General features: G+C 43.6%; 1 protein-coding gene across 7 annotated transcripts in view; it reads right to left on the bottom strand.

Moving 5' to 3' along the window:
- Positions 1-4,499: 4,499 nt before the first annotated feature.
- The window catches only part of LOC132908983 (brain tumor protein), a 155,075-nt gene continuing 137,944 nt past the window's right edge, over positions 4,500-21,630 (bottom strand). For 6 of the 7 annotated variants that reach the window (XM_060963507.1, XM_060963506.1, XM_060963502.1 and 3 more), the window contains one exon: positions 4,500-8,197. In XM_060963507.1, coding sequence (XP_060819490.1) covers positions 5,782-8,178 — 2,397 coding nt within the window. In that variant the 5' untranslated portion in view covers positions 8,179-8,197 and the 3' untranslated portion in view covers positions 4,500-5,781. Of the gene's footprint in view, positions 8,198-19,045; positions 19,146-21,630 lie in introns of those variants that run through there. The other variant, XM_060963508.1, reaches the window with a different exon arrangement.

Raw genomic sequence — 21,630 nt, 5'->3', positions numbered from 1 at the left:
TAATATTAATAACTACGAATCAAAACAAGAATACGCGATTTAAATACTAATGGACAGATACATTGTGATGCAGATCTTTATGGAATAAATTGTTACGTACTTTGTCTCTTGCAAAGAAGAAGGTCCGATGCGATTATTTCGACTCTACGTCGTTTTCACCGAAAGAGAAAGGTGGAAAGACGAGAAATACAAAGGCGAGAAGTAATTGAAAAACGAAAGAACCGTACGAAAAGGAAATCTCGACGATTTTTTGGCAGTAAGGTATTCAATACGGAATAACGTGAAAATTTCCATGTATCTCAACCAGTTATCCCTTTCCTCGATTCTCTCTATGCTCCTTCTAATTTCGTGGTTGTTTCTTTTTTACTTCCGTTTCTATCCGTGTGTCTAGCATACCGTCGCTGAAGAATTAGCTAGAATACTGCAGATGTACACGACGATAGCCCGTCTCTGACTGTCCGATCGTAATTGCTCGAATAACCGATCGAATCGATACTTTCGTTGTTCTTCCGTCTGACAGATCGCGTAGCTCGGTCACGCCGTCTCCTTTCGTCGAGTCAAAAAAGTCTCGACAAGGAAAACTCGATGAAGCGCCGTCGGTTCTACGGTGTCGTAGCTCCGAACAAACAGTAGAGACAAATTAATTCACCCTGCTGCGCTCCTTCGCTCGTTCACGGTCCGATTCTATCTTTCTAACGAAAAGTACAATCAAAGTATCTTCTTGCCACTCGGACAAGATATCGAACTATGTGTTTTGATAACGGTAACGACGTTTTAACTTGCAAAACGTTAAAGAAATGTTTTTCGTCCGGCGAAGCGAGAGCGAGATCGAGATGGAGATCGAGATCGAGATCGAGATCGAAGCGGACAAATTGTGCGAGGATAGCGGCAGAGTCAACCGAAATGCACGATTCAGTGGAAGAACGTTGGTCGGTTATGACCGAGCGCGTGTCTGGCGTGAAGATGTTAAGAGCGAACAAGGACCTCGATTCGAATAGCAAACGATATAACGACGACGAATTATCAAGGATCTTCTATCAACTTTCCACAACTTTCCTCCTTCCTCTCGCTGATCGTTGCCTTAATACGATTCCACCGTAGATTGCTATGAAAACACATACGAAAGAAGTTTAACAAGTTTCAAGACGGCACAACCTGTTTCACAGCGCAAAAATATTTCATTAACAACTTGCTAATATGTATTGTTACGAATTAATTACGAAATAGATAGACTAAGGAAAATATGACGATTTTTAACGTTAACGATTTCCTATTCAAGGAAAAAGCTATTCGCTGATCAAACTTAATGAACTAGAATACGAACGAACTCGCGTATTATTTGTTTATCGGCAAACTCTAAGTACCATCTAACTATTTCCATCTAATTTGTCAATGTTCCGATTTTCATTCGAGACCCTCGAACGTTACGAATAATTTCACGAGCGAGCAATTAGGCGACATCGATTTAATTGGACGAGAAATCCGAAATTATACGAAACTAGCACCGCCGTGCCGTATCAAAAGGACGTATCTGCAACTGTCGCCTAAATCGAGTCCGATTCATCTCTCTAACTAGGTAACGCGACAATGTTTCCAACTTTTAATTTCAATTTCAAGTTTAGGTCCAGTTACGAACATTCGCTTACTTCGTAAGTGTCGCTGCAAAGCCAAAAATAGAAAGATCAGTAAATTTTTAGAAAGATGGGATACCTTTGAAACGACAAGATCGTGTGTCTACGTCGAAAACGAAGACGCGACAGTTTTTATTATCTCAGACGCGTGTAAAATTAATAGCCGGTAGACGCGAAAAGTAATTTTACCGTGCCAGATACGTCCGTTTGAATCAACTCGGCGATCAAATCGCGGTTAAAGAGAAATATAACAAACAAGACTATCGCTTCAACAAATTTTCCATTCAACGTCGTATCGCGCCTGGATCGATAATGCCGAAAATTGCAGACCGACTTCCAGACTTTCCACAACTTCCGGCCGACCTGATCGTACACGACTCCCGCAAATAGCTCGTACCGAATAAGAAAATTGACGACGTCTCGGAAGATCCTCGTAATTCATAGTTTTGTACTTTTCGACACCGAGGGACGCCAGCTAACCTCGTTACATATCCAATGACACGTTATCAGAAAATGCTTCGGTATATTCCATTGTCAAAGATATGCTTCAAGAATTATAACGCTCTCACGGCATCTGACAGTGCTTAAATAATGAATAAACATAGAAATGATACAATAATAATAATAATAATAATACGTACGTACATACATACAAACATACATACATACAATAATAATAATAATAATAATAATAATAATAATAATAATAAAAATAATAATATTTGTAATAGTAAACATGCATGAAGTCGCGTGGCGGAACCTCGCGCGAGGTTTCCATCATCGTCGATTCATCCAACAAAATATATTAATACTATACATTCAAATTAAAAAAAGGTTACCAGCGTAACACACGTTTTTATCGATTATACTAAAGAAAAGGAAACCAACATACTCGAAAGAGGAAAGTAATTGGTGACAGATAGTATCGGTGATAGTGGTGGTGATCACGACGGTGATGGTAATCGTAACGGTGTGATGGATCGCAATGGTGGCGGTACGGGTGCATTTAGAGAGTAGGAAGGAATCGTTTCTGGCTGCATCGCAACACTCCTCTCGTGGAGAAGGAAAAGGTGTGTATGAAACGATGCAGAGAGGAACAGGATCGGGAGAACGATTCGTTATATCGTTTCACTACGATTCACTACGATTCACTACGATTCACTATGGCTACTCGCTACAGTGTAACACCACTACGGTTCTATATTCAGCAAAATGAAATAAAAATGTTCGAGAGCGACTGAGAAACAGCTGTTTTCTACACATTTCTTACCATTTTTCATCGAACGATCGTAATATTCAAGGACATGCTTGAGGACGTCGATCGAACGTCCTTGAAAGACTGCCCCGAAGAGGGAGATCAAGTTAAACGAGAAGATGGCGCGTCTGTCCAGCTTTCGTCGATTTCATGGAAACGCGAAAGATTTGGCTGCACGAAGGCTGAACCGAGGAACGAAAAGAACCAAGTTGTCAGTCTTTTTCGCGCGCGCGCGCGCACGCGCGCTCTCTTCGCAGCCTCGCGTCGTCCTTCAGGCAGGCGGCCTCTCGACCTCACCATCGTCAAAATGAAACATAAATCGTACGCGTTCCTTATCCGCGTGTGTTTAACCCTGCCGCGCTTCTCTTTTTCTGCTTCTCGCGCTTCCACTTTTCGACCTATCGTGCTCTTCTCAACCTTCGACCAAGATAGTGTCTCGAGTCCCAGCGAAATGTTAAAGAATCGTCCGTCGTCAACGAATTTTACGTTGAACGCGTTTCTTCGAGACAGTCTTATTTCCAACGAGCAGGGTTAATAAGACAAACGAAATAAAGTAATACGCGAATGAAAAGGTGCGTTAAAAGGAAACAAAAGGGAAAGTTCTCGAGGAAAACGATCGAGAAACAAAGGTAAGAAGAGTCGATTAAGCGAACAAAACTTCGACTGTCGTCACTGTCGTACTTAAAATACCGTATCTTAAGACGAATGTTCGTCGGAGTTGTCGTTCATTACTATGAAAAAAAAAAAAAAAAAAAAAAGAAGAAACACATACATATAAATATGTATACAATATAATATAAAAAGAACATATGCTTAACCACCTTAAAAAGAGGGGGAAAAGAGAACGACACGTAAGGATAAAGAGGATTTGGAAAAGTCGATGCAGCATTGTCCGTCCGTGCTAAACAGGAAAGGTCCTCGAAGTTCACGGTCTTGCGAAAGCTTAAGGAACGGACAAGCCTTGACAAGGTTGCCGATCGACACTGTCGATCATCGTCGTTCTTTGGATCAACGAGTAATCCGAGGCAACGCAAAGGTCTAGGCATCGATTCAGTACACCGCGTTAGTTTCCAATTACGTATGCATGTGAGAGGAGAAAAAAGAGAGAGAGAGAGCGACGAAACAAGCTCTCGCAGGCGTCGATTCGTCCGTAAATCGGCGAAGTCGATGGAAAAATCCTATCGCTTTGGATTGGAAGAAAACGAACGAGACTGAACAAAGGTGTTCGTGGAGTGCGATTAAGCCGAGTTTCAGTCCCGAGTTTCGCCGGATCAATCGTTAAGCACGATATTCGACTAAGGATACATGCAGAAACATAACGCATCCGAGGTTTTCGGAAACACGCACCTCGCGGTTTTTGTTAAGGACATTGACGGAAAGGAGAATGGAGCGGGAAGTGTGAACAAGGGCATGAACGAATCCGGTATCCCGGGTTTTTAACGGCCAAGCTTTAAATATTCGATACGTTTGGATGTCTAAATAAGGAATAGACGCGATACAACCATGGATGGCTTAACAAATTTGTTGAAAAATTATGAGAAAATACTTTTTTTTTTTCTTCTTTTTGTTATCGAAGCGAAGCGAAACGAAAATAAGAATAAGAACAAAATCGGCAGATCGATGATTCGCATATCTTCGAATACTCTCGATTTTGTATCGTCAAGAAACTTAAGCGCGATTATACCATATCTCGGAGAGAAATCTCGTAAACGTAATTCTCATAAATAGATGGAGATGATACGTTTACGCGTTGCAACCAGCAACCGCGAGTATCTAGTATTTTCGTCGTAATTTTTCGGCAAAGTTTTAAGCGACCCATGTTCACGTAACATCGTTTTCCTGTTTAGATGCGTGGAACGTACCGACAAAGTTTCGATGTTACAGAAACTGAGACGCGGCCTGTGTATTTTCGTATTTTTCATAGGAAAAAGGGAGACGTAACCGACAAGAACTGACAGATAGGGAGTAAAATGGGAGAGGCTGAAGGGTAATAAGAGTGGTGAGGTTGAGGATGGAGTGACTAGCGGCGGCGAGCTCTACAACTAAACAACAACAACAGTATTTTCAGTTATAACAACATTAACAAGTAATTTTTCTGCGTGTATGCGCCTACACGTCTCGTGTGACTTTCCATTTTTCATGCGCGCGCGGCTACGTTCCGCACGCAACAAAATCGGCGTTCCAAACTCGCCTGTGTTTCTCCATTTCGTACGAGCATCCGATGGGTGCGCGTACGCGTTTTCAAGAGATTTGCACGCGTGCGTGTCACGAAACGCCCATTCGCTGTCGAGTGCCCTACGAGTTTCCATAAATTCAGCATCGGTTTTTCTTTCCCGTCTTTTTTTCTCTCGTCAAACCCTCGAATCCTCGTTCGAAGAATCGTCGCGTTTAATCGTCGCGTTTAATCGTCGCGTTTAATCGTCCGAAGCGCGTACCCGCGTGAAAGACGTCACGCCTGTCCGAAAGCGACAGAGAAGGCAACTCGTTCGCTGGTTATCGTGTCTAGTCGGCGCGCAGTTTGGTCGCACGCGCGTACGCGCCCATGTCCGTGTAAATAAGGCCTGTCATCGTCTGAAATTTCGACAGCTGTCGGGTGAACGCGTGTTCGCTCGCGTACGCTTGCATCTTGTTGTTTCGTCTCGTAATCGGAGTTTCGTAAACGGAAGTGAGGTGGTTCGAGCGGGCGAAGATGGATAGGTAAAGTGAGCGCGAGCGGTGATGGTAGGTGAGTGAAGAAGAAGATAGGCAAGTGTAAGTAAAAAAAGATCCATGAGATCGTGGCTGTGTGGCCGTCGAAAGGATGGCGATAAAAACGACAACGACTACGACTACGACAACGACAACAATGAAAACGACGACAGACGATCGTTGTCGGCGTCGTGATTTGTCGCTGGTCTACATGCCGATCGGCGGTACTTGTACGTAACGATAAATGTAGAGTCGATAATCCTTGCTGGCTAGCACGACCGATCCGTCGTCCATTAAAGCCACATCGAAACATTGGGCATGCTTGACCTTGCTCTCGAGAGCGGAAACCAGTTGACCGTCTTGAGTGAAGATGGTCAGATTGAAGTTATTGTGATTGTCTGCTATCAGTATCTCGCCGACGGCGTTGATCCCTACCCCGATCGGGTAGTTGGTGATCCCTTCTCCGCCGATCTGTCGCAGATAGGCGCCCTCGTAATTGAACACCTTCACGCAATGAGCGCGATTGTCGCTGATGAAGATCTCCTGCTTGTCGTTCACCACCACTCCGTTTGGAAACTCCAGGTGTTTCGAGCATCCGAACTTCTGCAGCACGTTGCCGGTCTGGTCGAATATTATCACGCGCATCACTTTGCATTCCACGACGACTATGCGTCCCTTCGAGTCGACCGTTACACCGCGCGGATGCTGCAAGATGTTCGCTCCAAATTTACGCACGAACTGACCGTACTGGTTGTATATCTGTATCTGATGGGTCGGCGAGCGTTCGGTAACGATTATGTCGCCGGACGTTTTCACCACGGCCACTCGGTTCGGGTACAGCAACTGACCGTCGCGTTTTCCACACTCGCCGAATTGGAATTTAAATCTACCTTCTTTGTCGAATATCTGGATCCGATGATTGTTCGTGTCGGCCACGATAATGTCGTTCTGCGCGTTCACCGCAACCCCGGACGGCTCGGTGAACTGTCCTTCCATTACACCGAACTCGCCAAACTTGCAATGATAGATCATCTTTTGTCGCTTGATCTGCGACTTTGGCGGGAATATCACCGCGGCGGACATCAGTTTCGACGTCAGGTCTAGAACGGGATCGGTGGACGCGGCGTTCGCTGCCACGACGACGGACGTCGCCATTGGAAAGTGATCGTTCGTGGACACCACCGGAAAGGCGTCGCTGCCTCCGTTGCTCCATTTCTCGTAGGGGTTCGCGTTTATACCGTTCAAACTGAGATCGCTGATCGTGGCGGGGAACGGGCCTAGGCTGTTGGCCGAGCTGAAACGCTTCGTGATCACCGTGCTATTGGACTCGAAGGACGATGGCGACGTGGACGAAGCGCAGGTAGAACCGGAGGATATCAGGCCGTTGCTGTAAGATCGATCCAGCAGCAAACCTCCCAAAGTACCGATGCTACTAGATCCACCGTTTGCGTTGCTTCCGCCGTTCCCGTTGTTCGACATTGCTGTCGGTCGGGCGATAGGTGGCTGTTTACCGATCGGTCCGGCGTTGTTCTCGTTGTTGCTTCGAACGTAGCCGAACGTGTTTCGCACGCCTACTTGAATGGCCTGGTAATTGCTAACGAACTCGAGGTCGGCGGTCTGACCGACAATGTCCGGCGTGTAACTGAGCAGCAGCTGTAGCTTCGAATCGAGAAGCTTCTTCACCATCAGCACCTCGGTAACGGTGGCGTATTTGGTCAGTCGTTCGACGAACTCGCACGTCTGCAGCATCTTGTCGGCCATGTCGTTGGCTTTCTGCGACACAACGCCGAGAGATATTTGTTTCGTGGAGAAGACCGATTCCAGCTCCTTCAGCAGTTCTTGCTTACGTTCTTCCAGCATCGATCGATAGAACTGGAAAGTGTCGTTGATCTCGTTCTGCGCCTTGTGATACTGCACTTGTAGCCGGGCTGAGCCGTGGTCGGCCGCCTTCACCGCGGCTCTCACGTCCGCGGCTTTCGCTTTACACTCTTGAACCACTCGTGCCATCGCCTCCAGCTGCTGCGTCCCTACCTCGGAGATGTGCGCGCAGTCATGCAACGGGCCAGGATGATCGGAAATGGCGCACTCTTTGCAGACTAGCGCCGTGCAAGTACGACAAAAGTATTTTTGCTCCTGCTTGTGCCGGGGACAGTAAGGTACTTTTTCGCTGTTTCCGCTAGCGTGAAGATTGATCACCAGATTGTTCTTAGGGAGTTCGGTGGTAGCGGAGCTGGTGGTCACCGTCTCGAGCTTCGAGTCGCCTAGATTGAGCACGCGATGGCCCTCGAAGCAATGCATAAATTGGTGCGCCATCACGCAGTTTGGGCAGAGAAAATTCGCACAGTCGAAGCAACGAGCTACAGCGTCGGATTCCGTGGACTTGCAACCGGTACAACGAACTCCACCGGCGCCTCCTAATCGGCACCGCGGACAGGGTGCCTCTCCAGGTTTCTGCGAGTCGAGACAAAGGTCGCAGCTATCGACGTCACAGATCGCAGAGTCGCTCGCAGGCGGGGAACTGCCGCTCACTGTAAGCGGGGACAGCGAGGCTAGGGAACCGATGGAATTCGCGCGCGATTCCAGCGAGAGTGTCGGCGAGGCCATCTTCAGTCAACCGGCATCCCTGTTAACAAAAATCGATGATTTACTTTAGAAATCTTTCTCAGCTACGCCTTCTTACTTTTCTTAACCTATCCTTCTGACTTTCCAATGCGTTTTCTTTCAACAAACAACACTTTTTCCTTCCATTCTGCACACAGATTGCCATTACCGCTTTTAATTGCTCTCTTATTTGTCATGACGCGAACGATCGTAATGGCGCAAGTTGTAATTTTAGCGCGAGAATTAGACTATGGCATCGAGATCGTATCTTCCGACATTTTAGCTAATAGCTTTCCAAACGAAGTGACCTGTGTTTTTCTCTTCGTCGTTGAAGAGGTGAAATTAAAACGCATCCAACCACGTTGACGTTCTCTCGAAACATATTTTTATATCGTGACAAATAAGAGAATAGGAAGGAGGCAGAGTTAGGTAAAACATCCTCTGTACTTTTGTCTTCATCTTTCATGTAATTTTAATATTTACGTCGTTGAATCTGTGATCCGTTAAACGTGCATTGTACGCTAATGTTCGCGAATAAATTTGTTCGCGTTGATTACGTCTATATGTATCCTGAAGAGTGGGTCTTACTCAACGCTAAAACTAGTATCGCCTATAAGAATTAATGTTTTTAAACTTCTGATTAAAAATTCTGCGTTCAATGTCCACCATTTCTCGTCTGACTTCCCGATTTCTATAATATACGAGAAATCAATTCTATTCCTCTTTCTATTCCGTTTCTTCTGAGAAATATAAACATATGTATATAGCCTACCTTCATCCATCGCGATCGATCGTTTAACCGGTTGAAATGCTTATATCGTACTACGAATATCGAGAATCTTAGGGACGAGTACAATTCATTATGATAATGAGCATAATCTTATCGGCATGGAACGCGTTAAGTAAAGATATCGCAACGACGATAAAGGCAAGAAAATCTGCGTCGAACTATCAAAGATGTTTTTTTTAAGATTACCAAACTACGTGTTAATTCGTAGTATTTACACGGTATTTAATGATTTCCGGTGGGAAGATTAAAAAAATTATATCCTCGTGCAAAAACTCGAGTCGGCAGGTAACGGAATCTCGGTGTTGGTCGTCCAAGATCAATTTGCGCACGAAACCGTTTACCGTAACGATCCTGAAGCAGCGATCGTTGCGACAGTCGCAACGGCCTACAGTCGCAATGCGAACGTAAAAACATAGCGATCACCGGCGTGACCCGTTTGTCATTTATCGACATCTCGCCCACAATGGCTCATGCCGGAAGTTGTTTCTGTGTAATCGTCGAATCGTCTTTGCGAGTCAACTCCGACGCACTCGTCTCTCTACTCTTTGCAGATGACTCGCCAACGATTCATCACGGAAAAATGTCGCCTCTTTAATTAAATCGGTCGACTGGATGGTCCTGTTTTACTCGATTGCTGGTAGGTAGATGGACAGATGAGACGGCAAAAGGAAAAAGGCAGTAGCCTGCGAGTCCAAGGTCGCGAATGCGAAGGTTGTCGTGTCTCTTCTAGTTGACACGATGTGTTCCACGCATTCGCTTTTCCACGGATCGAACTCGCGCGTTCTCTTTAAAAATCGTAGGACAAACATCTTGTAATAAAACTTGGATATTCGATGAAAAAAGATGTTTCGTGGATTTCTACATCTTCGGATCGTCGGAGATCTCGTCATCTCGTCAAGCCTCGAATTCTTTATGCGTTGACCTGGCATTCTCATTTCCAGCACGAAATTCTTTCGTATTTCTCGCAAAATTATAAAACTTTAGCACCGCATGATTATATCGTTACTCGTTGTGGAGTATTCGCATTGTATGGGGTATGGTAGATGTTGTACAATATTTATGTGCTCTTGTATGGTATTTATCGCAATGCGTGATAAGAGGTTGGTATATTTATGAAGCAGATAGGGATAAGTATACTCCATAGAGAAAGCAATTAACGTATCTACTACTGTCTATGAAGTCTTCCAACGATAGGAGAATACGATTCGATCGAAAAGAACGCAGAAAATTTATTATAAAATGTTTTCGCAAAATTGGCCTTAACCTTGAATTTCAATTTCGCGGCAGATCGATCCATCGAACTGAAGACGCAAGATGCACCTAGTACGGCCAGCGTAAAGCATTTTTCTACGCTCTGTACATACAATGGATAAGCGAGATGGGTAAAGAAGCAAAAGCAAGGAAGGAGGGAAGGAAAATGCGCGAATAACCGAATGGATGGAACAAAGAGCGTCTGGCCGCTCCAGGAAACGCTTCTGAAGTCGGGCTAGCTACTCTTCTCTCTGGTACGCGGTACCTTCGTGCAGGAATTTTGATCGAGTCCCAAGATAAAAGGTGAATGCTCCTAAGGGAAGCACTTGCGGACTCGAGGTCGCTAGAGGCTACATTTAACACAGTGAATATCAAAAGAGGCGTATTTCGAGAACAATGGAACATGGTTGTTTCGCTTTTAATCGCGAGTAATCCAGCAAATTTATTTCAATGGATTATGTCACGAGAAAGTCTCGGGGACGAGTAATATTTAAAAAGAGGAACGTTCTACTTCAATTCATTAAACCTGTATATGTAATTATAATTAAGTTTATACAACTGCTTCGCTCGCGCATAATTTACCGCGTATAACGAGCAAACACAGTAACGCACGGGTATCGAACAGTACCTCGACCACGTCGAATGACGATAAAAAAATACCTTGTCTCCGTAACGAAACTAACGTCACCTCGGATAACACACGCACAACCACGTTACGTGTTGTTTAAAAATTCTACTGACAAATCCATTCAAGTTTCGAATCGACAAAATCCCAAGGACCATCAAGCTGTTCCTACCCGAGAGCGATAGCCGACGACGATCTTGTTCGATTTCAAACTTCGATTAATGTGGATGGACGAATATCCGAAGAAGACGAAGATTCATCTTTGCTCTCGTTTTCCATTTCCCCTTCGTATCTCGGATAAATGTTAACGATAATATACGCGTTCGACGCTTAATATTTGTGTCGTTCTCTCGAAAATCGAGGTCCTTTTGGGGTGTTTCAGCGTCGACCTAAAGCATCGAATACACGTACGTTCGACTGGTTCGAGATCTCGCCATCTCTTGCCATCTCCTTGTTCGATGTCCTGCAAGAATTTCTCGTTCGCAAACAAGTCCAAAGATGGCCATTTTTTAAAGATCCTTCTTTGGCGATTCTACTCATTTAGACTGGTTTGATAGTTGTAGCGTTACGAGAGCGAGAATTCCTGGAGGAGGATGTAACAATTGGAAATTGTAAATCGAAAATGAAGCAGAGAGGCTAGGAAAGGGGAAGAATAAGGGGAAGAATAAGGGGAAGAATAAGGGGAAGGATAAGGGGAAGGTAAATGGGGAAGGGGAAGTTGAAAGGGAAGGGAAAAGGAGGCGAGGGAAGAGGCAGGATAGAAGAGCGCGGTGCCGGAGGTAGAGTGCGTGCACCCCGATCGATGAACGTCGTTCAGGGGTCACGCCGAGCCGAGCCGAGCCGAGCCGTGCCACGCCGTGTTTCCCCTCCCAGTGCTTGCCAACTCATAGACCCCACAAGTGTATTGACTCCCTACTCCCCGCCATGTTCCTCGTACAGCCGCTGTCACTCGAAAAGGAGAGAGGGAGAAGAGACGAAAAGAATACCTATAGCGGTGACCGCTGCGATCTACGACCTTGGACGAGAAAGGTCTCTCGAATCAGCCTGGCGAGTCACGGGGAAAATCTCTTAGCCGTCGACCGTGTCGATACTCTCTTCCTACTTTATACGCCACCATTTTCCACTTACCGCTGAACGTTATCTCTGCCACGATTACGCTTGCCAGCTTTAACTAGATACTCGAATAATAGCACTTGGTAACTGGATTACGGATTTTCATGCATTCGTAGAAAATTCGAAATTGCGAACGCGCGAAGAATGCACGTAACACGAGAAAATAGATAAAATTTGCGAATTACTTGACAAGTGAAACGATTTTCTACCGAGGTACTATTTTTTAAATTATATTCTCAAAACTTCTGAATAGCAAATCGATCGAAATTTGGTGCGTGCCATGGCAAGAGGTAGATAGCGAATTCAAACTGTGAAATTTTTATTTCGACAAACCGTACGTTCGAAAGCTATCAGTCCGTTCGTACGTACACGCGTAACAGATTTTCGACGATATTGGACGTTCAGCGACTGACGCATTTTATTATTTGATGCAATTACGAGTTACGGTTCAAGGATACATACGAGCAATCAAACGGAGCTCGATGGTTGTAATCGTTTTACGTTTTGTTCGGGCTCTTGCTCGCTAACACGAGAGATATTCCGATTAGATCCGATTAGATCGGATTAGAGTCGAATTAGACTTCGGTTAGTTCTAATTACCGAACTTGGTGACTAACAGGCTATCGGTAATAGCTGGAAAAGCTGTCACGAGAAGCAACTTCCCGACGCATGAATTATCACCAAAGCCGACATTTAGCATTACGAATTTATCTTCTTTCTCCACAATATCGGTTAAATTTTACCTCGATCGACCACCAACGCTACTGTAAAAAGTGTTTGTAACTTGGATATTTATTTTATAAGAACAACGTCTTTTTTCGTTTCCCTTGCAAATCTAAACGAGTTATTTAAACCAACGCAACAGTAAAAATACCACGAGAATCTTTTCTGATGCGTACAAGAAGGGAAGGAAAAGAATCTGCGGTTCCTCGAAGAAGAAACAGATTTATATCTTTCAAACGTGAAATGCATTTACTCCTACTAGTTAACAAAATAAGCAGAGTTACTGACAATACGGATAATGTAAAATGGTAATTCGGCTTTCTTTTTTCTTATTTTCTTTCGCTTCCGAGGAAGAAGATAGTGGTGTACCATGGACTCTCTACGTTCTGCAACAGTGTAAACCAGCGTCTGTGTACACGACAACGGCATTAATTCTACCGGCTGTCTAGGCGATTGGATCTCTTCAGGAAGAACGCTCTCAAGGGCGAACCATAAATCTTATCGCTGCTTGCCGGGCCACATTTGTAAGCCAGTACCTAGCAATCACGCCTAAGTGCATCGAGGAAATCGCGAGAGGCGACAAGGTGGTTTGCACAGTTCTTCCCGTATCCTTTTACACATAATTGCGGCTACGTAACGCACGCCATATAGTATCGGACGTGGTTTTATTCCTGCGGTTAGCCGTGTAACCGCGTGATTATCGTCCAATCGCTTCCCAACAATTATTTTATATTTTACCAAAAGCGCCGTGTCCATCCGCCAAAAGCAACCTCCTAAAGCAACGTCTGCAAGGTTCGCGCCAAACATGTCGCATAGAAGCGGAACGTAAAAACGTTGCAGATTTTGGCTACTTTGTATCCATCTTTAATATCTTTATATTTAGCTTTACATAGGGAATACTGTTGCTATTACGTTAAAGTAAAAAAGGAAGAGGAAAGAAAGATGACTGGTGCACCTTTATCGAGAAGAATCTTGGTAACTACGTTTTCTCGCTCGATTAGCGACCCATCGATAAAGAGAACTTCTGTCGCGAACATTTCCTGCGCTTCTTATTCCACTTGTGCGAAACAACTAGAGTTTCATGCGTATCGTTTCTTCGAACATTTACTTTATCCACCCGACATTATACTCGGCATTATAGTCACGTACTACGCGCATTTTTGTCGTCTTACATTTCCTACAAACGCACAAAAATCCGCAGTCTAGAAATAACACTGCATAGACTACATATCGCTCCTACCAAAACACTATCGCGTATTTAGCATCAACTAGATGTTTTAGTCGAAATGAATACTTGGAAGTGAAGAAAAGTTTTATAGCGAATATTCTCCGCGCTACTCGTCTTACTTATGCGAAATAACACTATGCGCTGCATATCGCTCTTCTATTATTAAAAATTATGAAAAATTATCGCCATGAAATATATGACGTGAAAAATTGTCATCGTACGTGTAGCATCGACTTATAAAAAGTATAAAAGTAGAAAGCACTTGAACATCGTTGAACGATATATTTTCAAACTTTCGTCGTAAATATTTCGATCGAGGCGAGTGCTTTCAAGTGCAGGGAAAAATATAAGTACGAAAGAAAGAACATTGGATTATCGCTCTGTACGGACAAAGACGATTTCTATCCCGAACATTTTCCGCACCCTTGTTCCACTCGGATGAAATAACGCAACTATTACCGAAATTTATGAAATCTCGAGAACCGTGAAATTTATCGAGAAAACGTTATCGTGAAATATATTTGCATGAAAAATATTACAATATATACAGCATCGACGATCAGGGATTACAAGGAGCTTAACGATGTATTTTCAAATTTTCGTCGTAAACATTTCGATCGAGATATAAGCGCTTTGAAGTGTGCGAGAGAAGAAATTTGAAGGAAGAAAAATCGGATTATGGAGAAGATGACTGGAGTTGCTGGGCAAGTAACGATACGTTTTCGAACCAAGACTGCAGCCCCTCGGTTGAATGCACTGTAGGAAGGGGTGGCGGACGGCGCGTCTGGTTTCTATGGAAACACTGCATCGACCTCCCCAACCCTTCGACAGGGGGTTCCGACGAGGATCGGGTCCGTCACCGATGGTGGTGGGATCGACGAAGGTGGGGTTAACCGCCCCTGGAGAACGCTAACTGCCGGTGCATCGCCCTTCGACGCAACACGGCAATGCGTATTTCTCGTTTACAGGGCGATGAAAAGTTATCGCGAAACAAACAACGTATAAATCTTTCCTTTAATCTTGGTTTTATGTGCGCTCGTTGCAACACAAAAATACTACACGGCTGGTTATTTATACCATATACCGGACATATAGGGCATCCCGCGTAACGCCACTCGCCATTTTTCTACTATTCGCGGTCATGCAACGAAAAATATTTCCAACCGTAATATAACGATGTACTACGAACGACGATAAAAATATTCCGAAAATACTATGTTCTCGTATCGAAAGCAAGGTCAGCTTGGCTGACGCAAACCGAACCGTACGTTGCTTTTTCGCGAGATTGTACAGGACTTTATTAAGAATTCACAAAGCATAGTACATGATATTTTGATTAACTCAACGCCAGGTTTATAGTACGCTTTATGTTAACGCTCGTTCAAATTGCATGCCTATTCCGCTCCTTTGCTGAAATTTCGACCATCTGCTGTTATTCAAGTGGCTGGATCTACAACTCTACGTGATATAGTAATTCTCTGTTTCTGAAATGTAAGTAATATTATGCCGACGAGTGAAATATCAGTTCCACTACTATAAATTTAGTATCGAGTGCAGATGATACAAAATATCGCGAAACGTGCATTTTGCATCCGTCGGAGAATCCCCTGCGATCTCACGGGAAAAACATCGTATGATCCCAGTTTGCGTTATCCAAGGTGATTTTGGTTTTGCCATAGAACAAAGTATTTTCAGAATTCTTTGTCGTGCAAATGGCAAAAAGAACACAAGCGCATACCCGTTGCTGTATTCTGCTTGATTTCCAACATGGATGGAAGGATGCTAAAAAAAGCATACGGATCGGTTCGTCGCTTTGTACGATGTGTGTACATTTTGGTTTGAACGGCTTAAAAGCGGCAATTTCGGCTCGATCGACGAGCGACGCTCTGTGCAGGCCCGCAAAAGTGCAACAACTATGGATAAAGCTACTGGCTGAGGATTCAGCGCAAAACGGGAAAACAGGTTGCGCAGGCAGCTAGGGGTAACAACGGGCTAGTTTGAAATCTCCCCCAGAGAAGAAGGGAAGGATTCAAAGAGATGGAAGACGAGTGTCTGCATCTGGCATATTCACCCGACGATGCTCCGTCAAAACTATTTTGCCTGTTTCTATCGGTGCAGCACACGGTTTATCCAACGATTAAATACAAAAATGGCTGTACGACTCGATCAAACCCGGTCAAAAGACACGGCGTTCTTTCCAAGTGGAATTCGTCGAACGCTCGAAAGTAATTTTCGAACAAAAGATGCGTCTCGCGTTTCTTTTTACAGAAGCCTTGAAATTCGTGGAAAAATTCGGATTATTCGTTCGTACAGCTAATAATTAACTTCAAAGTCAAAACAGCTTCTGACTCGCGACGTTTCCAAGCGTCTCGGAGCGAATCGTTTGCTAGGTGAAAACATTTGTTCACCGTGAGAACCGTCGAGGATAAGATCGTACAGTCCGGTGTACGCTTTCCGCGTCGTCGAACTCGTGCGAGCATGACGCTCGCGAGAGAACGGTTTTCCGGAAGTGACGCTCGTTTCGCCGTGAAACGGTTTTACGAGCGGCAATGTTACGACGCCGACACCGCCTGTGCACTGGATGTATCTAGGGGTCACTGTACCCGGCGATCTTCGCGATGCCGGAAGGTCGCTGTAACGCCACGCGATACAGAAAATCGATTCTGCCTCGGATTCTCTCCTGATAACTCGCGCGCAACCTTCTCCGGGCAACTTGGATGCTGTTTCACGTACAAACATGCCAGCCTATTTGCTATTCGCGTTTCCAGCTCTTAATCCACGGTCCACGCTCCACCGTTCGCTAATCTCCGCCATTTCTCTTAACGAACGATCGTTTGGCAATTTCTACCGACCATCTATAAAATCCTGTCAGTCTGTTCCTACTATAATAAGCGATTTCTCTCCGTGGAATCTTAACAACATTTCGATCGGTCAACCTGTAGAATCAAGATGCAGACGTTATACCACGCGAATTTCTATTCAAATCACGAGTACGCTACTGCTCGCAAGTATATCTCTGTTCACGAGTATCAGAACACTTACGGAAGCATACGTAAACGGGAGCATTCATAAGGAGATTAGCAAAACCTTTAACCTAAGGGACCCGTGTATTTAATATCATAATTGAACTGTTAATTTTGTGAAAATATATGTTACAAATTAGAAATAGAAGCTTCATGAAGATTTGTATCATCCCATGAATTTTACAGTTTACTCGACATTTTCGTGCTTTTAAAGTTTCCATAAACGTGTAAGAACCCGGGGTCTGGTCGTAATAATAATCTCATCAATTTGACGTAGCGAAATTAATTCTCTTCTTGTCTGCGTACGACTCGTCGTGTATCTACATCATTTGTTCAATTTTGACATTCGTATAATTATTTCTTGCAGTACCCTATCCAATTCACCTGTCAACGTATCATTATCGTAATTTACTATATTGCTTTTGTAGTAGTTTTTTGAAATACTATCATCTTTTTCTTCTATCTTTGTTAAATACATTGGATCGTATTCTTGCGCGATATAGAACTTTGATCGATTGGTCGTTTCCTTTGGACTAACTGCGCCGAGTTTTGCAAAATCCAGTCCTCAAAACGACGAAAACTTGATAAAACACAGCGCGGATGACATAATTTTGGGACCTTCGTTTGGCAAAAAATTGCCAACTCATGGAACGACTCTCGTATTATACAATTATTAAAATCACCAACTTCCATTTCAGGCTTCTAATTGCCTCGTTGGGAATAACAGCGGCGTGTCGTCATCCGTCCTATTAAAATCAAAACTATACCGCATAGGTACGTGTCTATTATTTAATTCTCGCATATCCGCCAATATTCGACATTTCACAAAAGCTTATTTTCCCCGAAAAACTAACGATGGAAATTACACCGCAACATCATTGTAAAACACAGCAACAAATAAAATATAGAGGAATATCAGACGATATTAACGATAGAAATTTAGCTACCATTTTTTAAATTAAAGTCTTTCAACTAGAACACAATTTTAAATCACTAAGGGTTGGTAGGTAGCTTTCAGCGTAACATGGCTCAATTGACAAGCTCGATACGAAACCAGCAGATCTCCTAACGCTTGTGAAAGGCAGTGTAAATCTTATTCCTCCGCGTTCAATCCCATGGACATAAAGAGAATAACAGGTTTTTTGAACAAAAGAGAAAGCATCGCGTACTTCCTATCTTACATTTGAACGAATCAATTTAATGGTGGAAATCTCGAATATGAGAATAAAGATGAATTAGCAGGAAGACCGACTACGGACTAATTGTAAGTCGTCTTGCAAGAAATTCTATCGAATTGCGAGACGTTCCGGCTAATCGTTTTCTGTAAATGCAAATTTGATCGACCGGTGCGCAAGTAGCGCGAGATAAAGCGATCGATCCAAGTTGAGAAAATTTAAAAAGTTGGATCGGTGGTGAACAGAACGCAACAAGAATTTGCTACTAAATTTTTGTATTCGCAACTTTTCTTGGCCACTTAGTCGACCGTCCGCTTTCTTAGTCGACCAATTTGCATTTGCCGAATGAAAATGCAAAACGGTGCGCGAGGAACCGAAAATATCCGGACGAATCGAGTCAAGAATATTTTTCTCAGGGTCGGTCGAGTTCCCGGAAGTATCACGTAATTCGAGATTTCCTACCGAGTTTCAGGATTCTCGAGAATTTGGAAATTATATAAGCTACGATAGATATAATATTTTATCGTCAAGTATAACGATCTATTATAATTTTGTAATTCTTCAGAATCCGGAAATTCTCGGGAATGCCAAGAACCTGGAATTGCGAGACACTTTCAGGACTCGACCCGCCCCGAGCAGCGGGGGTTTCCTACATTTTCCAGTTCTGGCACACCTCTAGCATTTACACAAAGCAATTTCCTAAATTTTCTCACCGGTCGACCTGGTCGACCCATTTGTAGCCCTGCCATATGGTTCTATAGTCTCTGCTGATCGTTTCAGTACACACAGATTGCAGATATTTCGTCAAAGGCGGACGCAATGTTCGCAACACAGGAAGCACGTAAAGCGCTCGAAACTCGTGAAAGAAAAGTCCAAATTACGGTTTAGAAGTTTATCAAAGTTCAAATCACAGTTTAAACGTTACCAACATTCCGCGTTTACCGTTCGCCTAAATTTAGTTTATCCAGCGTATCATCTAGCATACGGGATAACTTTGTCGGAACTTACTTATCGACCATAGTTTAACTTAAGAACTGCTTTTTCCCAAAATGGCCTAATTATGCTACAAGCACTGGTTCGAGATTTCCATCCGATTCTCCTACTACTCTGCTCATTCTGTTTATAGGCGGAATAATCTTATTGGTCCAACGGTATCCAATACCCTTCGAGTGGTCAAAGTTCAAAGCAATAAGAGGAGGAAGCAAATAGTTAATTTTTTGATCAACTATATAAAACAGACGTAATATAGTGGACATCTCCGTTTATAACGTCGGATCTCGCTTTGTTCATGAGCTTGACACTTTAAAGAGATAGGGACAGGGAGAAAATACGACACACGAGCGTACCGAAAGAGGCAGATGGAGGGAGAGAGAGAGAGGGAGAGAGGGTCGGTCAAGAGAGAGGTAAGGATCGAGGAAAGGATTACCGCGAGGAGCAGTAGAGGAGAAGAGAGGAAAAGAAAAAGAGGGAAAAGGTTCAAGCACCATTTGACCGGTCTCTGAATCATCGTTAAGCCAACCGTTACACGACGGCTCGTTAAATCGTATCGTAATGTGGGTGGGTCAGATGATTCGCACGGTTCAAACAACACGTCCATACAATTGTAAGAATTCCGGTTGCGATGGTAATTTAGCGTAGCTCCATATAATTCCAACCAAGCGAACGCCGCGTTCCTGACCGCGATGTATTAGAAAAGTTTCTAACGAAAATAAATTAGGGAAGTTTTTGAAAAGTTTCCTAGGAAAATAAATTTCGGAAGTCTTGTCTCGACGGAGCAGATAAGAAGATTTGAAATTTCTGCCAGACTATAGTATTTATAGCTCTCCTTTCGCGTTAAATCGGTAATATACCGTTTCTGTTATCGCTTGCAGCGTTCGTTGCGATACAACAAATATATTTCGCGACGATTTCTGATCCATCAAATTTTACTAAATTCTACGCTACGAAGAAAATTTACGGAATGCCAAAATCATTGAGATCGCGAAACTAACGACGAAAATACGCGCGGACATAATTTTTAATCGAATCGAAAGATCACAAATTACGTGGTATCTCATTTATGTAGAAACTGTTGCATCTTGTAATTTTTGATCGTATAGATTGCGGTGTATGCAGATGCATATCAATGGGACGCATAAGAATGAAGTAGGGAGCCAAACGGAAATGTCTAATTTTAGAAACAAGTCTGGAATTGCTTACTCGAGTAGAATTTCAATTAAGCCTATCAATTAATTAGTATCCCTTCAAAACGAGCTGTTCTTCGCTCCTTTCGTCTTGTAGATCTTGTTAAAAATGGCATATTGCTGCAAAATACGCAAAAGCTTACGACCTATACGTTTTATTACTTTTTTATTTTTTCAATTTTCTTCGGTCGTTCCATTAGTTTTTGGATTCGCTCGTCTTTCGTTCATCCTCCTTTTCTATCCGTCCATGGATACGCAAAACTTGTGTCGTCTTATGCTGGACAATTTGAGACAATTCTAGCGGTTGTCGACATCTTGCGACACACAGCTAATAACGAGATCTGAAACGCTTTGAACCCGTATACGTATACGGTGACGAATTGTAAAACCTGACTCGACTTCCAAACTCTTGCGTGTCTTGATCAGCCTTGGATCAATAGGTCTTTCAAGTATTTAAAGTCTTGATCCTGTTGAAACTTTTGATACGGGATATTCTATATTCTTGGCTCGATAGTTTGAGAGCGGGAATGATGTTTCGGGCGCAAACACAACGCAAACTTCGCAGCTACGACCCTAATGCGGCTTACCGTATTGAGACGTAAGTAAAAAACGAAGCGGCCCAAGAAATCATCGTCGTTTGGACGACAGAACCGACTGCCAAGATGAGCAAGATTCTCAAGACGTATCAAGAATCGAGGCTTTCGAGAATCCTTTGTGCTCCGAATCCTGTTAGAAGCGACTCAAAATTCTTGCACAATATACGATACAGAATCGAAACGATTTTACATCGCATCGCTGTGACATAGTTGTACGCTTCGAGTCGCAAAGGCGGCGGTTCCTCGGAAGTTCCATTTTACGGAGGCACGCTGTACAGGTCTGGCTATCCTAAACTCGAGCTACAGAGGCGAAATAACGCATTCGGCAAATAATTCGAGTTAAAGCAAGTTTTACGTAGACCTATGGAAGTTTTCGCAGCGGAGCGGAAGGGAACGAACAAAGTTGTAGTCTTATAGAGGTTCGATTGTATCTGCAAAGGATCCAAGAATGATTGTTTTATTCCAACGCTAAACTACCATCGTGTGTTTTCGAGCGTGGCTACAAAGGAGCAGTAGGAGGATTAAAGGGAAGCAAACGAAGGGACAAGAAGCTTTACAAGAGGCATCGACGAAAAGCGCACACCTGTGGCGCGTTTAGCGATTATACACCGACAAAGGAAGTTTCGCAAGAAAGTTGTACGGTTTGTGGCTGGATGAAAATGCGATATCGTGCTAGGAAACTGGGGATTTTCCACGCTGGAATCACGTCCAGGATAGAACAGTGTTTGTCTGTAAGAATAAAAGATAT

The sequence above is a fragment of the Bombus pascuorum genome, chromosome 7 (assembly GCF_905332965.1).
Source record: "Bombus pascuorum chromosome 7, iyBomPasc1.1, whole genome shotgun sequence".
Taxonomy (NCBI): domain Eukaryota; kingdom Metazoa; phylum Arthropoda; class Insecta; order Hymenoptera; family Apidae; genus Bombus; species Bombus pascuorum.
The sequence above is the reverse complement of the archived record's forward strand: the minus strand, read 5'-3'. Positions and strand labels throughout refer to the sequence as shown.